The sequence below is a fragment of the Macadamia integrifolia genome, chromosome 8, assembly GCF_013358625.1.
Source record: "Macadamia integrifolia cultivar HAES 741 chromosome 8, SCU_Mint_v3, whole genome shotgun sequence".
NCBI lineage: Eukaryota > Viridiplantae > Streptophyta > Magnoliopsida > Proteales > Proteaceae > Macadamia > Macadamia integrifolia.
The window spans coordinates 9,208,627-9,230,474 of NC_056564.1; the positions used below are offsets into that span (position 1 = coordinate 9,208,627).

General features: G+C 36.6%; 1 protein-coding gene and 1 long non-coding RNA gene across 3 annotated transcripts; one reads left to right on the top strand and one right to left on the bottom strand.

Moving 5' to 3' along the window:
* Window positions 1-970: 970 nt before the first annotated feature.
* LOC122087050 (LIM domain-containing protein WLIM2b-like) lies at window positions 971-7,740 on the bottom strand. Of its 2 annotated transcripts, none has more exons than XM_042656025.1 (6): window positions 7,281-7,740; window positions 7,020-7,185; window positions 4,850-4,949; window positions 4,712-4,746; window positions 4,497-4,586; window positions 971-1,454 (listed from the first exon to the last, which is right to left on the bottom strand). In XM_042656025.1, the coding sequence occupies exons 2-6, from the start codon at window positions 7,152-7,154 to the stop codon at window positions 1,245-1,247; spliced, it is 570 nt and encodes a 189-aa protein (XP_042511959.1). In that variant the 5' UTR covers window positions 7,155-7,185; window positions 7,281-7,740; the 3' UTR covers window positions 971-1,244. The 2 variants fall into 2 exon arrangements, with proteins under 2 accessions (XP_042511959.1, XP_042511958.1); XM_042656024.1 differs by having other exon boundaries at window positions 7,298-7,739.
* A 1,762-nt stretch (window positions 7,741-9,502) lies between these two features.
* On the top strand, window positions 9,503-11,229 carry LOC122085632. Its single transcript, XR_006142179.1, has 2 exons — window positions 9,503-9,746; window positions 10,708-11,229. It is a non-coding gene; the product is annotated as an uncharacterized LOC122085632 (long non-coding RNA).
* The last annotated feature ends 10,619 nt before the right edge of the window (window positions 11,230-21,848 follow it).

The window sequence follows — 21,848 nt, forward strand, 5'->3', positions numbered from 1 at the left end:
CCCATAACTCCGATAAATGGGTTGATATAGGTGATTCGATCACCATCCTACGGATGAGAATTGATGTCCTTCATTTTACAAGTTTAACGAAATTGTAAGAGTCAAAATCGGTTTTCATGTAGTAGGTAGGGGTTTGATTGTGAACAAGCAGATCGATAGATATTAGAATTAGTTATAACCCTAGAAATTGAATCGTGAAGAAAAGGCAAAAATTTCTCAAAATTTACACCCAATTTGACTGTATAAACATAAAATATAATCATAAATTTTTTAATATCTTGTTTCATATTTTGATATATATCTATTTTCATGTATTCCAAGGGTTGCGAGAGATACTACAAATACCCTAATAAGGAGGATTCAGTCTATTACGGATAGGACTGTTGGCCCAATTTTGATCCTTGTTTCTCTGCAACAATGGTACAAATATTTTGCGTGTAATCCATCTTTATTATCAAGAGATTCCTTTCCAACAAAAATAAAGATGGATACAATAGCTTTCATATTTGTTAGACCCATATCTATTTCATTATTATCACAACCATAAGATAAGATTGCATAATTTCAATTTAGTTATAATGTATGGTACATTACATAGGCATAAGATACTTTTCAAAGGACAGGAAGAGAGAGATAAACCCAAATCTTGTATAAGGTTATACCAACAGCATACCCAACATTTTCCCTTATTGAGACTAGGTTAGGCATACTGCTGGCTTTCCCTTATTTTAACTCTTAAAAACAAGCATTACAAAAATTTTCCACATGAAATAATTTACATGGAAACATCGGAGCCGACTTGGATAACTTTGATAGAGGGTATTATGGCTTACCCACTAAAGGGCACGGTTAGAAAACCCCGAAATCCCTGAGGGTGAGGCCATACCCTGCTCTACCTGTTGCAGCCATACTATACAACAGTTAATATTGTTGGCAAACCAAACCTATGGCTATCTATTTTCTCCTATAATGAAAAATCACACTGATAATCACAATTGCATAGAGGCACCACAAATGTCACAAGAAAGTAATCTCACATCTCATAAACAACAGAAACAAACCACTCAAAACATGTGAGCCACAACAAAGCGGAGAAATCAGCGATTTCCCCCAACACAAACTCAGAAAGGGGAAATCAGAGGAAAGCACACCCTATGGGGTAATGTTGAAATTGAAGACAAGGATTACACCCTGTATTGAATGATAAACCACTCTCGTCAGCTAGAGAAATTAAGATTTCATAATCAAGCATCTGGAACAGGGGTTGCCGGGCGCTTCATTGATGCACATTTGATGAGATGGTTGTAGCTTCCTTTCTCTTTAAAAAGCTGGGAGAAATGGTGTTTACAGTAAAGGATGCCTTCTAGAGCAGCATAGTTTGATGGAGAAATCGAGCAGCCCCCATGGGAGCACTTGAAACAGGATTTGTGGTATGACTGTCCTTCCACAGTTACCTGACAACATTCGGAAGACAAATGACAACTTGTATCACATAAGAATTTACCTATATTCAAAAAAGAAAAAAATGCATTTATCTTTGTGTACATAAATTTGGAAGAGTTTCCCTTAATCAGAAGCAAGTAATTAATGCAACCTTATCAACTCTGTGGTTCTTCCATAGAGCTGCATTTGCCCATAATATAAAGGCCATGGTACCAATTTTAACTGTATATTTTATTATTACAACTCTGTGGTTCTTCCATAGAGCTGCATTTGCCCATAATATGAAGGCCATGGTACCAGTTTTAAGTGTATATTTTATTATTACAAGATGCCATATTGTTCTACCTTTCAGGTTTCTGAAGAAAGAATATCAACTCTGTGGTTCTTCCATAGAGCTGCATTTGCCCATAATATAAAGGCCATGGTACCAATTTTAACTGTATATTTTATTATTACAAGATGCCATATTGTTCTACCTTTCAGGTTTCTGAAGAAAGAATATCAAAAGAATTAGACTTATTTGTTTCCAGGTATCTTAGTAGACATCTATTTCCTACCGCCCGTACTGAGTTTTTGCAAGTAACATTTTTTTCCCTGATATCTAGAAACCATGGTTAAAAGAATATACTCTCCATCCGCTCCCCTCCAGTGGAAGTTTCAGCAACAACTCCTCCTGACATGTAATCATGGTCCCTAAGAGCTTACGACATCAGTGTGCTCATATGTGTGAATGTAATCAGTGACTGGTAAAAAAATGTGCATCAGTCGCCGTTAATTGGTTTGTTCACCTGAGAACAAACCGCATTTGCTAAAATTCCTCTCTGGAGAATTAGTTTTATTCCTGACTTAACAGAACATGCTAATATTTTGAAAGGAAAATGACAGTCAAAAGAAACTGGTCCAATATTGTTTAACAGCAGCAATTACTTCACATGCCTAGCGCATTTACTTCCACATTACCACCCATAGATTTACTCCTACCCCCATCTATTATTCCTATAAAGAAAATTTCCTAGTTTCACACCTTTATCTCTCAATAGGATGGATTTAAACTTGAGGCTAATAATTTAATTTGCATTGCATAGATCAGAAAAGATCAATGAAACTATGTAACATACTGTTCATCACTTTTTCCATCAGCAAAGACCAGTTGAACTAGGTAACTTACACAAATAGTTTATACCCCCACCACCGCGGTTACATGGGGAGGTCATAAAATTTCCACTGTACTAGTTTTGTTGAGTTCATAATGGTGACAACAAAAACCAATACAACAGATTTCAGTACCCCCTCACAGTTCTATAAAAAATTAAAAAGCTAATAAAAATTTTGGTTTGCACAAACAAGCGGGTTTCACATTATCAATGAACTATTAGACAAAGAAATCAGATTGTTTTCCCTTATTTTCCCCCTATGAACTAGTGACTCCAACTCATGATGTACGCATGCACCTTTAATGGCTTTAAGGCATTTTTTAAGATTAAGCCTTGATGGCTTGATGCATGTTCCACACACCACGATGATCAATCTCAAGGCACAAACCTCATAAATCTTTTGAACACCAATTGGTAAATAATCAGAGGAAACTTGGCTTGAGTTCAAATGTTGACTAAGTGTTAGGTCTCCCGGATTTCATGCCCAAGTTCGTTCACAATGAACTGTCATAAATGGAATACTCAACTTATGTAATGTTTTCCCAACAAAAACCCATACTGGTTCCTTAACAAAGGAGAAGGTCTGACATCGGTCAACTGGCATCCCTATGTAAATAATATTAACAAACCTGTACGATTTTTAACCCATTTCCATGTCAAAGCTTTAAGAAAATGATCATCTCAAGACGACAGAATTCTACTATGTTACCCAAGTTACTTAAACACCTTAAATGGGTCTGTACTAATTTATAAAAAAAAAAAACATAACAGCCTTGCCATTATTTTAATTCTAGAATTTCAGTAATAATTAAATCCAACCCTCTGGAGGAGTGCACTGGGACCAAATGCATGAAAAATTAAGCGACAGGTTGATTCTTATCTGTGAATACAGCAAATCCAGTTCAACTACTGGACAGGATATAAGCATCAGTTTTGGCTGACTGCACAAAGGAAGGTTAATGTGAACTCGGGTTTAATAACCCTGATTATGGGTCGCTAGGGTTCCACCCAGACGATCAACGGTTCAAAAGGTCCGGTAATGGATATTTGATAAACAAACAGAATCTCAAAGGGGTTGCTTGGTAAATCAATATGGGCAGGGATACAAAGGGATTACTAATTATTGACTAAGGACGGGGCTTAATTGGGAACAAAGAAGGAGGGTAATTTTGAAAGAATAAATTATAAAAAGGGCATACCCAATGCACGAGGCTTCTGCCATTGCGGGGCCTAGGAAGGGTCATAATGTACACAGCCTTAACCCCGCTTTGCAGAGTTTGTTTCCCAATTTGACCCGCAACCACAAGGTCACAATGGAGCAACCTTACTGTTGCGCCAAGGAAAGTACAAAGTATGGTATCAAATAAAATAATGTTACCAAATCTGGAAGTAGTAAAAATTAAGGGAACTCTCTAATGAGATGCCCAATCAAAGAGAAACCTTGAGTGGGTAATCTCCACACTATCTCTCCTGAATCCAACCAATAACAATCCTGGAAAGCAAGGATTAAATCTGAGAAAATTCATGCTAGTTAGGTCTGGCTGTACTTGGAGTTTCAGACCTGAAACTGGGCTTTAATATCCCAACAACAAAGGCTTAAGAGCTGGAACCTGAAAGCTAGAGTCGCCTATAACAGAGGTACTCCCACCCCAAATCTTAATATGAGGAGGCCAGGAGAGTTGATGGGGATCAAACTTGAGATGGAGGAGGCTGATGGTACCGCTGGAACAATAACAAAACAGAATAACAGTACAATCTTAAAATTTTCAGGGAGAGATAATTAAGGGAAGCCAGGAGATCTAAAGTCCTACCACTCTGCAAGGGTTCCATTACACGTCAGAAATCAAAGAAGAAGCAATTAGAAGAAACAGGAGCACAAATTTAAGATTGGAACTCTACCTTCTCTAGTGGGTAAGCTGTTTTACCACAAGTTGCACATTTTTCTTGTGTTCCAGAAAACATGCTCGCAGCTTTGCTAGGTGACCTTGTCTGAAACCCGTATAATGCACAAAAATCAGAGATAACACTTGTGACAGTACTACCCACTTTATTAATATAATTCTTTTATCTGATGAAAATTAGAGCCAAGACTCAGCAGTTCAGGGAAAAATTACCAGTTCTGGTGTTAACTTCTCAGCCGACCTTGCAGCTGCCGAAAATGAAATGTATCAAACAATTAAGCAGCTACAAACTAAAAAAAAAAAATTTTTAATTAATTAATTAAATTAGCCGACATAAATTACTAGACATACGAGATTGAAAGTTCTTGCTGAAATTTCCGGTCTCCTTGAAAAGCTGCTCAAAATGTGGCTTGCAGTACAGAACACCTTCCATTGACGAATAACTGCTCAGCTGAAAATAGGAACATTTGAAAACAGGTAAAATTTTGCTCTCAAATCCAATTCAAAAGTGAGATCTTCATTTTTCCAATGGAGGTGATAACATAGGTGAATAAATATTTAAAACATCACATGGTATTACATGGTACAACCTATGTAATAACTTAATCAATCTCAGGATATAATATAGTGCATTTTATATGGTGTGATTTTACCTACATGTATAATATCATATATAAGAGTTTTAGGCCAGCCCACTCTCTTATTCAGGCAAGCTACAGTTACCTTTCACTGGCCAGTCTTCAGCTGAGCTGGGCTGGGTGAATGACAGCTCAGCCTGGCCCAAAATCCTCTTCAGGCCTAAAGGCGGCACAGCCAGACGGCCCTGACCCAACCCACTGAAACCTAAGCTGGGAAAGCTAAATTTCAACCTGGTCCAGACCAATTTGCAGCCCTAGTAGGAAAAAGACTGAAATCATCACTGAGATGCCTCAGACATTCAGAATATTCACCAAATAAGCACCTCCTCCTGCTTCTCCTTATAACTCTTCCCACATTAATTATGGACCAAACAGCCCCTGAGAGCACAAAATCCCCTCCCAACCCTTTTCCTCCTCTTCCCCATTTCCGCATCCTCTTCCTATTTGTGATCATCATGAAGAAATACACGACTACATACAAAGACCCCCCATCCTCTTTGTCTCCTCAATCTTCTCCTTCTCTTTCCCTCACTTCTTCCTCCCTTTGCATTAGATGATCAAACAACAAATGCAAATAGTAACAAGTAGGCAACTATGCCAGTTGTTAGAGCAAATACCAAGAAATACGAAAATAAATAGACAAAAGATTCGCATGACATAGAGATTTAACGAGGTTCACACACCAATGTGGTGTGCTACGTCCTCGGGCAAAAAAGAAGAGGTTTCACTATGCAGAAGAGAGATTACACCCAAGCAGCGGTGAGAAAACTCGCTTTGAAACCCTAACTCAAAAAAAACCCTCCAAAATACAATGACTTGCTCAACAAGACGACAGTACATTATATACTCCAAGTCGCGGGTCGAACCATACCCAATCCGTCTGCTTCCATCACAGTTCTCAGAAAACTTCCCATTCGGATCGTCACTAAAATATGTCGGAGCAGGTCAATCTTCAAAACGGGTCAAGAATTCGTGACAAACTTAACACCATTTTCCACACGAGGTAGGAAAAGGAAGAAAGGAAGAGGGAAACAGCTATATTGCCACAGCAATAGTAGACATATTTCAGTAACTTATGGAAAGACGAAAACAGAATGGATAAAAACCAAAAGCAAAGTGAAGACCACTTAACTTTTATAAAGGTTTGGTGAGAAAAGATATGATGAATAATGGTGAAAGAAATGAGGTTCCATTGAGGCTTTGATGAAGCACAATTCAAGCACACAACCCCAATTAGTTGGGATATGGCATTTTGAGTTGAATTGATGAAATGCAAGAGTTTGGTTTGAGAAAAGGAATAAACTGCTCTCATTAAAGAATGGTTTGAATATTCTGCTGTTCCCGGGTGAGAAAAAAAAACCATGTACCCAATAAAACAAAGCTGAGGTAGCCATTGGAAAATATAAATCTGACTCCTCTACTTACTCTACCAATCTTGCAATGGACAACGGTGTGTTCCTCATCGGAATTCCTTATCCTATTCTCATGACATACACTAGGGTAGATACAAGCACAATTCTCAGCAAACCAGTGACAGCAAAATCGAAGATTCTGCAAATAGATGAACCCGATGTACGTGTAACAAAGTAAAATAAATAGTTGAGGCTGTAATGGTTAAGAGTCAAACAGGGATTCTCATATTGAAAAGCGGAGGACTTGGAAGAGCAAGAGAAAACAATAATCCCGCCTCATTTCTTAGCAATCTTTGTGTCAAAGAAATTTTTCACTCTTCAATTTTAATCTTCACACACTAACTGAAGAATCTTTCATCATCCTAAAGCTAACAATTTTTATTTTTATTTTTATTGGGTTGAAGATGCATATCCGCGGCGGTTCTAAATCGTGGGATCAGAAAAGGGGAAAGACTAAGTCATTAGTCATACCTTCAGAGTCCCTTTGCAGTGATTGCACTTGAAGCAGGACTTGTGGTAAGAAACTCCATCGGCAGATAACTGATCGACCACGTAAACAGTCTTATCACAAGCCTTACACTTCTGCTGCGTGCCGAGAAAGGCCATTCTAAGCTTTAGATCTGGATATTTTTCCGATCTACCATGAGCGCAACCAAGAACGAGTTTCAATACAAAATAAACATGAAGATATATCAAATGAATCATATATGAATGGGGAAGGGGTAAGAATACCTCTTTCAGAATCTCACCTGCTCTAAATCCTTCGACAGTACGAATGAGACAGGAAAAACAAAATTACAATCACTCAGAAAGAGAACGATCCGAACCCCTTACAGACACGAATCGTCAATGGAACTACTGCAGTGTTAAATAACCGGAGAGAATCCAGGGATGCCGCCAAAATTAGCAGAAATTGAAGGAATAGATCTTCGACTTCGTCGGTCAAAAGACCACAGCTGCAACAAGCGACTTTTCCTTGAGGCTCAGAAGTTCCTTGGATCAAACCTAACAATCAATCAACGGAAAACAAGACTGAACGAGAAGATCAATAAAGACTATCCTAACTGCAAGGATGAAGAGTCGATGCAGCTCTCAATAAAATGGCTAGAATCAGAACATAATGGATAACAAAGGAGCTTTCTGCAGCGAGCGGAGGCAGCGAATGAAGAAAAAGAGAAAAATGTCAGAAAGGGAAAGGTGTACCGCAGACGGCTTTATGAATTATTACAGTACCCATAACGGAGGGACCGAGGGAAACGCACACTGTACAAGTTCATGATTCAACGAATTAATGTTCGCCACGTGGCTTTAAATCTTGGATTTATCTTGCCTGTTGTTAGACTCGGTTTAACGAATCAAAACGCGCCTTTTCTCTGTTCTCGAAGAAAAAATATTCGGGCGTTGCGGGAAGCAGGCCGCGGGAGGCCGCGGCTCGGTTTGGCTCTCTTTCGTGCTTCGCTGTCTCTATCGACGAATTATATTTCGCCACGTGGGAAAGAATAGGCAGGGCTCCTTCACGTATCTAAAATGTTAAAAAAAACAGAAAGCGTTCTCTTTCTCTCGGCAACAATTAGGATCAAAATCGAGTTGACACACTGATTCCCCTCAAACCTGGTTAAATAAGGTCTCCCCAGCTTCGTTCATTTGACTGACCTGGGATCATATGAAGATCAACAATGGCCGATCTGATGTATAAATACTTGATCAAACCATCAAATGGTGGGATTCTGTAACTTCGCCCTTAAACGACATAGTATGTGTGGACCACACTTGGCATTTTCTATGTGGTCCATTGACTCCATTCAAATATCAAAACTGGAAACAGTAAACCATCTGTTTTTTTTGGTAGAATAAACAGTGAACCATCTGTCCATCTAAGTATTTTACCATCTAGTTTCAATGTGGAATTACAACAATAGCCACTATAACAAGATACAATGGCAATTATGTAACTTTCATTAGTATCTTGAATTAAACTGGTAATGTTTTAAACGGACATTATGGACACTTAAACTACCTAACAGATTACAGCTGCTCCTACCGTATACTGTCAGGGTGGGCCTGGGTGGGTCATGGCCTCATGGTTGTCTATAGGGACAGACTTTGATCGGTTCTACCCTTTTGGGTTCATCCTCAATCCATCCCAGTTGGCTACTTGATTCCAAATCTAAGAACCAGAGTCGATTATTAATGATGAAACGATTCCGATTCCGCTTCGGATTCCAAGCAGATCGATGACTAGCTATCTCAGCCCAGAGGCAACGCAGCGGGAGTCCCGGATAGGGAATATTATCTCCTTTAATTACAAGGATTTTCCGCGAGTGGAAGGCGGGCAACGATATATATGGTGGGTCCCACTTCAATTAAAATGATGAGTGGTGGATCCCACTCCCGAGTATTTATATAGGGAACGGGGGCCGTGCGTGATTATAGCGTTGTCCGTGCATTATTATGTGCATGTCAGCTGCACGCGCAGCGTGGAGACTATGAAATGAGCATTTACCATTATTACGTGGAAACACCGAAAGCAAAACGGTCCGTAATTTGGCTCAGGAATAGCTAGCGATCAGGGTACTTTCTTCCTTTCAGTGTCCAGTTCTTTTAATCCGTCCGATTTTCTGATGGATGGGTAAGACCAGGTCTACCACAAGAGTCAACCATATCATATGTACTTCTGGTCTGGCCCAATTAATCATTAATGGTAAAATTACATCCCTCTTTTATAGTTTGTTGAAATTACGCGTGGATCCAAGGGTTTAAGCGAATTACGTCCCCTTCCTATTATGAGGATTCTGTTAAATTCAAACATGAAAATACTTAAATATCCTTTAATTAATCTAAGTATTTTGCTGAGAGAACCATTATACCCTTTAGGGTAAATACCCATTATACCCTTTGGAGAAAAAACCAATAAAATGTATATTGCCCTCAAAACAGAGAGCTGTTGGAGAAGGTTCCCTATCTCCGATTATGGTTCCCTATCTCTGAGCATCTCACCTCTGCAAATCGACCTCAACAACCATTCTCAGTGAAGGTTCTGTCTCCAATCGACAAGTTTAAAGTTCCCTATCTCCGATCGATTGTCGCCGACGAACCCGGGTAAGCAAAGGAGAAGGTTAACCCTTGCAAATCACCCCAGCGAAGACCATTCCAGGTGAAGAAGCTCCGTCTTCGATTGATTCACGCCGACGAACCCAGGTAAGCGAACATTAAACCAAGTTTGAGCGAGAGTATGCCCTTTCTCTGTGTGTGTATGCTTTCAAATCTTTTCTTTCTTTTTCGGTGTGATTTTCCTCCCATTTGTTGTGATTTGTGACGATCCGACCGTTGATGAAATCTCTGCTTGGAGGTGTTGGCCTTGATGCCGCAAAAGTATTAATTGCTTTTTACTAGTTATCCTAACAAAAGATCCCACAAATAAGAGACCCAATTTCAATTCCTCTTACAGATCCTTCCCCATTCAATTGCTTGTTCTGGTTATCTATTCTTACAGCTTTGATTGGAATGCCACCCAATTTCTCTTATTTCTCAATAATTTTGAAACACCACTTAGTTCCGCCAAACCCCACACTTATGCTCAAGGACGATCTAGATTTTCTGTTTCTGCATCAAATAAGCTTATGGGGAGTAATGATATGCTCTTGGAAACATATGGATATACGAGGAAGAGGACGATAAGGTGGACGAGGGCGAATTATTTGAATAGATGATTTCGGGACAAGCTACCTAAATTTGGAAAAGGGAAATTTTTGTGATACTTATATTGAGGACAAGCTGCTTGAATAAATGTAGCAGAGTATAAGAGTACAGTTTGCCGTCGTCGATATTAATAACCTTCAAAAAATCCTCCAAAATCCAATCCTAAGAACCAATGGTTTCAGCCTTTGTTTTGTTTTTGTGTTGATTCAGTTTCAGACTTCTTGTGATTAACAGGTTGAGTAGTAGTAATTCCAATTAAGGCCTCGAGTGGTGATGACAATGTCAATATCCATGCGTAAAACCTTTCCCAATGTGGCAGCATATGCACACTTTGAACTTTTTGATATATATTATATAAAATTTTGGAATTATTTATGAGATGCAATGGTTGGGATTATTTGTTGGTATATCTAATTGAGTTTAAACTTTTGAGTATTGCAGATACAATGTTTACTTGCAGTGTAACTTCTATTAACCAAGCCGATGGTCTGAGGTACGTTAACGTTAAATGCAAATGTCATAGAAGAGCTACAATCAAGGTATCAGAGTCCAGAGAAAACCCCAACAGACTCTACTACACATGTCCAAAGATTGCACAGGAGAATAAATGTGTTTTTTTTTTTTTGCTTGGTGTGAACCAATGAATGTGACAACAGTTAGAAGTGAACCTTCAAACAACCCAAGCCCTCATGAGTTTCAACAGTCGAAGGATGAGATACATAATATGAAGATAAGATTGAAGCGGGTGGAGAGATTCAATGAAAATTTTAAGCTGCTTTGACAAGTTGTTTTATATTTTGTGATTGTGCTATTGGTTGTAATGGTTGTAAAAATTTATAAGTCTTTGTTAAGATGTCTCTTTAGGATTTTGTTATCAATGTACCTAGTATGCAACTCTTTGATGTTTGGCATGGTTGGGATTGTTGAAAGAACATGTAATTGAAACCACTATGGTAATTAGAATGTGATCTTATTTCTACCATTGTTATTTTCATGCATATATGTGAAGTAAGTTGCAAACATCTGAGAGTACCTGATTTAGAATATTGAAAAGAAAAAAAAAATGAAAAATTGGACAGCATTTCCCCTATAATACTAACATCTGAAAATACCTGATTTAAAAATCCATAATATACAATCTTATAGATTCAAAATCATGAAATCCAACATCACAACTCCATCACAAATCAATAGTTTCATACATTACCATGACTCAGTCCATCCATTGTTCAAATTACATAATGATTATGAAAAAAAAAAGTGAATCTCCAATTCTCCACCTTCCTTTATCATCATCTCCTACTTCTTCCTTGCTTTCATCTTCTCCCACTTATATGTCATCTTCATTTTAAGTCTTGCTTGTACTGAATCACCAACATCAGTTGTTGTAAAAACCTGTGACCCAGTAACCATTTGGGATAAGCTTACATCATCTTAGTCATCATTGCCTCTTCTTCTTTCCTTTACAAATAAAAAATACAACATTAGTATTAGTGCATATTATAGGTCTTAAAAAAAACAAAAATACAAGGTGATGATAATGTAATATACCTTCCCAACAGATCTATGGCTCGAAGAACCCTTCTTTTTTCTCTCAGGAGAGCCTCTTCCACAAGTTCTCTTATTATGGCATGGTCTCTTGCAAATCTCGCATCTAAGATATCTTGTCTTCTTTCTAAAATCAGCAAGAGGTTCCTCCCCAGGTTCCCTTTTCCTTTCACTCTTGCCCAGTCTGCCTACTCCTCTTTTCAAAAGTGGTGGTTGGACAACCCTTCGATATGACCCAATGTCTAGCTCAGCTACATCTGGGATGGGAAATATCATATGTTCATATGTCTTCATGTACTTTTCCTTTGTGTAGTAAGTTGCATGGTAGTCTTCAATTTTTTTCTCTCATGGACAATGGCAGCCACTGCATGCTTGCAAGGTATACATGATAATTCCCAATCTTTGCATCCACATGTTCGCAACCTCAAATTGACCACATGTCTTATGTGGAAATAATCTACCACCTCAAATTCATCTATATTACCAAGGTACACTTTGCATTTATTCGAGAGTTCATATACTTCAGCAATCTTCTTCTTCACAACAAGAGTGACAATCCCATTCAATGAAAGATTTTGATAGTATATCTTATTTAATTTATCCATCATTTTAATCCTAACACTATCAATCACAGACAAAATGAGTTTACTACAAAAATCACCAACCCAGTTATTGAAACTTTCTGTCAAATTATTAGTGATTGCATTATTCTTACAACCAATATGGAAAGCACGTCGAGACCAAAATGTTGGCGGCTTATTCTTTAACCACTCATATACCTTGATGTTGATCTCTTTGATGGAATTCATTGCACTATAAAATAGATGCATAGCAGGTGTTGTGGAAGCTTCCCATAAGTACTTCTTCAACAAGAGATTGTTGTATTTTCCCTTTAAATTCATGTAGATGTGTCTACTGCAATTTCGAATGTGAGCATTGGTAAAGATATCATAGATGACATCTGTCAGTCCCTATGAAACACACAAGTCAATCAATTAAATACTGACCATTAAAAAATAAAAAAATAAATAATACTATCTTCAAGGAATGGAATGGTATACCTTTTAGCCATCTGACATAAATGTCAAAGAAATGTTATCATCAACAGTTCTCAGTGCTTCATATAAACATTAAATGAAAAATCTCCAACTTACTTCATTTTTAATTTTCACAACTCCATAGGCAATTGGTAACATCTTGTTGTTCCCATCAACAGATACGGCTGATAATAAAACACCACCATACTGGCCCTTCAAATGGCAACCATCAATTCCCAATAATGGTTTACAACCATTCACAAAGTCTTCCTTACATGCATGGAAGCAAACAAACAACCTCTTGAATATTGGTGATGCCTGCATGTCATTTTTGTGCTCATACTAGAGTTTAAAAATACTTTATGTGTTCCTATGCAGTATTAGCCTAGCATATACAGGTAAAAAAGAGTATGACTTCGAGTGACTACCTTCATTTTTTTTCAACGCAATTTGTCGGGCTCTATAAAATTTCATAAATGGAACATCACAATTAACCCCATAGTTCTTACGTAGTATAACAGTCATAGTATTATGATCTAGCTCAAGGTCATCCCGTAGCTCAGATTCAAGTTTCTCTGCTATCCAATGTGAGGTAATAAGCTTATGACCAAACTGCCATGTACGAGTGTGATTTGGGTTCAGGGTCTTTAATAAGAATGCAACCCCATGAACGGTTGGTGAGGCATGAACTCTCCATGTATAACCCTCGACTGCGCACCTCGCATGACCCTTGCCTTCTCATTTTTTTCAAATATGAGCTCAAAACTATGACGAATAGCAAACTCTTTAAGCTTAACTCTGAACTCATTCACATCAAGAAAAATTGCTCAAACATTAAAGTTACTATCATCACTATCATCATGGCAAATTATTGGCTCAAAATCATCTGGATCATATACATTTGGATCATAATCATCTAGCTCGTCATGGCTGCCTACATCCTTCTCATGCTCACACTCTACATCATTGTCTTTACTAGAATCTTCAAGCTCACATTCACTGTTACTCAATTCACCATGATTTGTTGAATCATAAATAAAATCTGCATCACTAATATCTGAATCATCTAAAGATATGAGGTCAGGCACATAAGCTCCCTTACCCTTGCTCTCATAATTAGGTCCCTCACTTGAGTGTTGCCTAACAGGCTCAGGATCTACAGACTCTTTAATTTCCTTATTTCCTTCATGCTTAGAATGCTCAGTCATCTTTGCAGTGGGTGAAGAACCTTGAGAGTTATCACTTGTATTAACATTTGACTGAGACAAAGTAGTAGCCTTTTGCAACATGTGAACTACTCTCAGAATTACCATTAGAACTCCCTGTTGAATTATATCTTATCATATCTAACATATCAGAAGTCCCTCCACTAGCTATTCCATAATATGTGCTCTTAACACTAGCATGTATTCAGGGTTCGCACCTCCACTTACACTTGAATTTCTTGCATGCGTGCTATGGGCCATTGCATTGAAACCCCCTCTAACAACAGTTTGCTTTGCCATATTTCTTCCCATGTTTTAGTATCCATAACCATCACCATCACCATCACCATCACCATCACCATCACCATCCATTCTATAACAATGTCCATGTAAAGTATTGTCCCTTGAGATAACATTGTTGGAATGTGAGTTGATGGTACATCGATCTTTCTCCACATCACTCTATGCAAGATCAAACACAGTTACTTTTATAACATTTTGATTGGTATTTGAAGAGAGTAGTCGTAGCACAGAGCTGTCATCTCCCAATATCAACTCTTCATTGTTTGGGAGTGTAGACTTCATTTTGAATGTCGCATCATGACCAAGAGGGACATGATATACCACAGTGCTATAGACATCACATAGCAACTCTATATAATTATATCTTTCTGGGTCTATAATCTTCTCTGCATATCTCTCCCACCAGTTAAACGGAAATTTACACCTCAATTCCATCACTACGTAACAAAGAAATAAAAATATCAAGAGGTGATATTAGGAGATGATTTTAAACTTTATGTAATTCATAATCACTACGTGTACAATTACTCGTGAGGTTGAAATTAAAGTATGAAAATATTAAGAAGCAAAAACTCATATCAATGATTATTAAGCCACATATTCTATTCAAATTTTCTTCCACTTTTTATGAATCCCGTTATAATTAAAAGTCTCATTCCAAAAACTACAAAACCTCATAAGAGAGAAAAAAAAAAAAAAAATTCAATTCAATATTCTTTCACTTTTGATGAATCACATTATAGTTGAAAGTCTCCTTCAAAAAACTACACAACCTCAAAAGAGAAAACAAAACCCCCCAAAAAAAAAAAAAATACAATCTCTCTCTCTCTGCTCAGTGTCAACGATCTCAGTAAGAGTAAGAGAACCCATTTCAATATAAGAGAACCCCTAAAGAGAAAATCAAATAAAAAAGAACACTTGCAAATCTCAGTAAAAAAAAAAAAACGCAATAATATGCACAGTTGAATTGAAAACAGAGTATATTGAAGATATGCATTTTCCTTGTTTGTTATATTCCCTAAATTTGAAGATGCACATGTTCCTCTTACCAAATAAGAGGAAAATCGCAACAAGGACACAGTCGATTGAACCTTCCGTGAGGTTCACAAAGATGCCGTCGTCGTTTAGAGGTTCCGTCAACTTCGCAAGGATTCCATCGCTTCTCATGTATGAGGTATGAACCGAGATTCCGTCGGTTCTCACATAGTCGATCGAACATTTTGTGCAGATGAGGACGATGAATTAAAAGATGGAAAGGGCTTGGATGAAGACATAAGATGAGATTGAAAGAGGGAAAGAGCTTGGATGAACACCTCATTGCAGTTAGGGTTTATCCGAGACGCTTTTGGATGAAAGAGACGATGAGAGGATTTTCCCCTTTCAAGCTCATTTTAAGTGAAGGGTATTTCGGTCACTTCATTTTGTTTTTGGGGTATTTTAAGTGTAAAAAAATTACCTCACCAGATAACAGATTCAAACTCACGGTCTCTAACGGATTAGACTCAAATGTAATAATGTTTCATATTTCAAGGGAGGGGGCGTAATTCGCTCAAACCCTTTGATCCACGCATAATTACGACAAACTCTAGGGAAGAGGATATAGCTTTCCCATCATTATTAATTGGTCCATAATTTGACTTAGGAGTATCTAGGGACTAGGGTACTTTCTTCCTTTCAGTGTCCAGTTCTTTTAATCCGTCCAATTTTCTGATGGACGGGTAATACCAGGTCTACCACAAGAGTCACCCATATCATATTTACTTCTGGTCTGGCCCAATTAATCATTAATTGGTCCATAATTTGACTCAGGAGTAGCTAGGGACTTAGGGTACTTTCTTCCTTTCAGTGTCCAGTTCTTTTAATCCGTAAGACCAGGTCTACCACAAGAGTCAACCATATCATATTTACTTCTGGTCTGGCCCGATTAATCATTAATACCTATATCTAAGAATCAAATAAATCACTGTTTTTTTTTTAATGTTTCTGTTTTGGGGTCACCTCCCAAAAGATTTCCCGATCAGCTGGTTGGCATTTTCTGGCTGCTGATCTATACAGTCGAAGTTGTTCCAATGAAAGAATAGAAACTACGGATGTAGGGAATATTTTATTTTCTTATTAGGCTGGCAATTTCTGTAATAATAATATAAATATCTTCCCTTATTAAAGTGACAAAGGAAAAACTTATTTTTTATATAAATACTCTTCATTATGGAATAACTTTTGACTTGTTCATAGAAGATGTGCATCCCACCCTTAAACAAATCTTGTACTATATTGTATTTTATAGAAAAAATAATTTTATTAGGGACTGTGGCCTATGCCTATGTTTCCACGTCTCTCTCTCTCAAGATATTTGTGTTATTAATTTTGGAAATCAGAGAGATAAACACAGTGACACTGGCATAGGCCACATCCCGTACAAAGAACTACTTCATTTGTTTTATATTCTTTTATCTTTACCTTATCATGTCTACGTGATATACATATGACAACGGGTTATCCATCTTAATCCCCTGAGTTTATAGGTTTACATCTTCTCATATATGAATTAAACTATTGACCTAAGAGGGGGGGGTATTTAGCAATCATGCATGCATATTGCAATACCCAACTATAAATACATGAGAAAGAATATTACAGATGTTATAAGGAAAACATGAAGCTCCAAAGGTTTTATTATTGTAGTTGTATACACATAAAAATGATACCATGCTTAAACACGTAGTACTTTAATTAAAATTTTGGGAGTGGCAATAAGGATCATTAAGGTTGATGATCTTTCAAAATTGCACCTTATAGCAAATGCCCCTTCTTTTATTCAACAAAAAAAAAGGAAAAAAAAGAGAGCAAATGCCTGTTCTTCTAGCAACTTTAATCGTTAAATAGACAAGTCAGTCTATGAATTGATCGTGTGTTAAATCTAACTATTTAACCTCTTATGTAATACTATTATCTTTCATTTGTTTACGCACTCCATTGTATCGGCGTGCAAATTATTCCATAGGTTTGAGCTTTTTATTGGTTGTTTTCCTATTTAGCCAACTTTGTTTGGCAAGAACTTAACATACAAACATGGGTTGACATGTCCATAAAATTTAAGTCCATCGGATATGTCATGTGGATGATATTTGATGCTGTGTGCACCTTCATAGATCACAAAATGCTCCCTATACAAGACCTCTAAGGTATATACATACGGAGAAAAATCCATAACTGCTTACTTATTATTTTTTAATATATAATACCTTTAGTTTGTTATATGTGGATGTGTAATTTTTATCTATTAAATTAGAAGATATACACATATACTTTTTGTAATGACTTTACTTGTTATATTTTATAATATATATATATATATATATATTGGTAATTATATGTAGAGTCATGATTTCTTGCAAAATCCTTTTTTTTAGCCCTAATATTTGCCACGCGGGATTTAAGAAATCCAAAAATTTGTGGGCAAGTACCACTAAAGGTTTGTGCTCATGTAAGCCTGTCTAGCGCGTGAACTTAAAATTTACTCCTAATTTTGTTAGGCAAAAGGTTATGTGCAAGGCTATGCATGGTGCATGGTTGTGCACCAAATCGTTGAATGGGCAATGACGATTACAGTACACAACACTTTACTCCAAGCAATGGTTGACACATAACCATACACCATGCACTGCCATGCACAAAATCTATCCTCTTTGTAATGATATAACTTTTACTACATTCTCAACTTCCCTTACATATTACTCAAATCATAATTCTCCTCAATATAGAGCCACTTGGACGATAAAACCTCAAGTTTAAAGTTTGGTTTAGTGAATTTTCAAATTTTATATCATTAAGATAGTTAAATATGTGGCCTTTTATCAGCCTGTAATTTACTTGCAAAGCACCAACAAACTAAACAAGCAGCTGTCTTTGCAAAATCTAATTTGGTGATAATACAACACGAGTGAAATATGACACGCACAATTGTATATGTAGACAAATGAATGTCAGTATCTTCCTTCCAAAGAAATGAATGTCCACGTAATATATATATATATATATATATAATTTTTAAAGCAATGTAACACATGGATATTTCTTTATTGCTATACTATCGATAAAGGTAGATCGACATCAACCAATGTGGCAAAGTATATTGGGCATCTCGGGCCTGATTAGGCCCAATCTAGATTTTTTTTTTTTTTATTTCCTTCCCTCGTTGTGTTAATGTTGAGTCCGTGGGCTTTGTCCAAATAAAATCCGCTGGGCTTCAGTTGGGAAACCACAAACCAAACTTGAGCCATGCTTCGGCCTGCAGACCGTGAAGTTGGGCTAGAACTGACGCCAGCCGTACCCAGCGGCCCACCCTAAGCCGCGGAACAAGCGAATGGTCACGCTTACATGAGCAGATAATGTAATTTTGCAGCTTGATAGCAACCCAGCCAGGGTTAAGGACCTCAAGGCGCACCGCTTTATTGGCCGAGGGGTTAAAGGTGTTAATTTAAAATCGGAACAGAATCAAATTTGAACCAATCATTTAAAATTAAATCAAACCAAATCAAATTTAAGTCATACTAAACCCTAAAATCATGTGTTTCTGTTGAGTTGCGTGGTCTTCAGTCACATTTAATCTAACTCCCGAGGCATTTCCGTTACTTTGCTTTGTTCGAGACTAAATCTTGACCACTTAGACAAAGTATGGTGTAACACATCACAATGGGCCACTATGTTTACCATTTAGCAACTTGGTGCTACTTTACATGTACACCATACATGGCCTCCTAGATTACAACCCAACTATTCGAACGATGGTGGTTTAGAGGTCATAGCCCTTCTATCAAAAAAAAAAAAAAAGAGAGTAGAGGTCATAGCCCCACTATGATATAGGTGTTTTTATTTATTTATTTATTTCATGTAAAGAAATAACTCGTGAATCAAATGCCTAGCATATTAGCATGCAACTTTTGCTTGAAGAGCAGGCACTGGAAGGTTAGAGCCCGTTTGGTATCGTTTCTGTTCTAGAAACGCCGTTTCATGTAAAAAACGAAAATTTCAGTTTATGTGTCAAAACGCAGTTTTTAAACGAAAAAATGGTGTTTCAAAATTTCAGATTTTTATCGAGATTTTTTTTTTTTGTAAAATGGAACGAAACTGGGAAGACGGAATCTCCCTTTAACACGAAAAAATGGTGTTTTTTGTAAAATAAACACGAAAAAATGGTGTTTCAGTTTATGGAGTTCCGTCCAATCTCGTTTTTTCAGTTTTTTTTTTTTCCAAAAAAACAGAAACGGACCATAAGTGCACGAAACAGAATATTCCGTTTTTTCATTCCAATATAACAAAAAAACTCCATAAACGTTTTTTTATAACGATACCAAACGGGCCCTTAGTGGATCGATTCTTGTCACATGAATATGTGACTATGCGAGTATATATTTACTATTTGGTGTGTCCCATTATATCCATATCATTCCCCAAATTAAGTTTAAAGTGTCAACAATTCTAAAGGGCTGAGAGGCACATTGAGTTCAAAGTGTCAATAAAGGATTGGGAGGACTCTCAACATGTATCCCAATGCATGTGCATATATCCCCAAGTCCTCCCAGGCATTGTATCACCAATTGGTGCACAATTAATTAGAGAACCATTTTTTTGGGACCTTTAAGCCTTTTTGATGTGCTTATCTTAGACTGATATTTGAAGGATGAGATTGGCATGGGCTTATCTATCACATGGATCCTCTTGATTCATTCAGATTATGCCACATGGCAAAAAATGTTATCTTGTTATATAAGACATATTACAAATATCTTGTGACACTAATTTCCCTACAGATATATTACCATTTAGTCATAAAATAGCCTACTTGGGCCTTATACTTTCATTCCCTTTAAAATAGATGATTCTATTTGTATTTCCGCAAGTAAATAATTCTCATAGAAACATAGATAAAATTCCATCATCTCATTAGCAAATCATAGATAAGATTCCAATGTCCCTTTAGCAAAACATGGATAAGATTCCATCATCTCATGTGCATTCTATATTCAAAAGCCATCTTTTCATGAGCATGGCATGTTCACGCTTTTGCATAAAGGTTATGTTTGGTTGGATGAAAATAAAAGAAAACTAAAAATAAAGTTATGAGGTTATTTTTTAAAATTATTACTATTAAATTTTTTTTTTCCCTTGATGTACATGCTTCATCATAGGAAAGTATTTAATCCTGTCTTACCGGCAAGGGAAAAGAAAAACAAAAGAAAATAACCTGATTACTTGTGTGCCTTTACCTTTAGACATAGGCGGATGTAAAAATATGACATTACCCCCACTTAGAAGCTTTCACAGCCTCCCACTGGTATGTGTGCTAGCAATGGCCACACAACCGGATAAGTTTATCTTGTCAAAAACTGTATTTATTATTTCCTTTTTAGTTCATGCATTTTTTTTTTCTTTTGATATGTGTCTCGTCATAGGAAATAATTTATTTTTGTCTGACCAATTGACAACAAGGCTTTCAAAGTTTGGACAAGAAAGGAAAAAAAAAAAAGAGCCTATGCTTATTTTTTTTTCAGTTGGATAATACAATAGTAATAGTATGCATTGATTTGCTCTTCTAGTGTCAAATAATTTATAACCTCACCTCTATCAAATGAAATTTGTAATTTTACCCTTTTTTTCCCCCGAAGATTTTTAAGAAAATGGTATAAAAGGGTTTTACAAAATAAGCTAAAAATGACATACGGTAAAAAGCCTTTAAATTATGTCACTTTTAATCTTTGATGATAATAAAAATAGTTGTATGTCATACCAAAGGGGCAAATAAGGTTATAAATCAATTGATACCTTGTGAGGTGTCAATAAGAACATTTATTCATTAAAAATATGCATTATTTTTCCTTGTTTCATCGTTCCCCCTTCCAAAATGGAAGGGGATAATTTTGTTTTCCTACTTTAGAATAGAGTGGATTATGTAGTAGGGTGCATACCGAATGGTGTATGGAGTTATATATTGGACAATATTAACATATTTAGTGTAATTGAAATGGGGATATTGAAATGAATAATTGATAAAACTATAAAATATAAATGACGAATGAATAACTAATTTATAAATAACTAATATACATGATAAGTTGTGAAAAAATCATTTAAGGTGGTGACATGAGCATGAGCAACAAAAAAGGAGCTCGAGAAAGAAAAGGAAATTGACAATGCATATGAAAGTCTTTATGCGCTTGGTTTAGTAACTTTATAACTGATGTGGTAGATCGCCTTTTGAATGTTATAAATAGGATAAATTATTAGATAGGGAAGGAATAGGTAAGTGAGTGAAAGTTGTTGCTTTTAGTATCAATGACAATGTGATTTATATTGAATGATTTTTTTTTTTTTTTCTGTTTGGATGTAAAAATTTCTATAGAAATAATTAAAATAATGGAAGATAGACCTAAATTGACTTAGGAGAAGGGTTAGATATGCATAACTTAGAAATTAAGATAACTGACCCCAATCACTGGGAGTTGGGA

Bases quoted from the DNA above. Each gene is read 5' to 3' on its own strand.
- LOC122087050 (XM_042656025.1), bottom strand. From the start codon at position 7,154: ATGGCCTTTCTCGGCACGCAGCAGAAGTGTAAGGCTTGTGATAAGACT. The intron at 4,950-7,019 runs GTATGACTAATG...TCCTATTTTCAG, and splicing joins ACTGCAAAGGGACTCTGAAG to CTGAGCAGTTATTCGTCAAT. The intron at 4,587-4,711 runs GTAATTTTTCCC...TACGGGTTTCAG, and splicing joins AGAAGTTAACACCAGAACTG to ACAAGGTCACCTAGCAAAGC.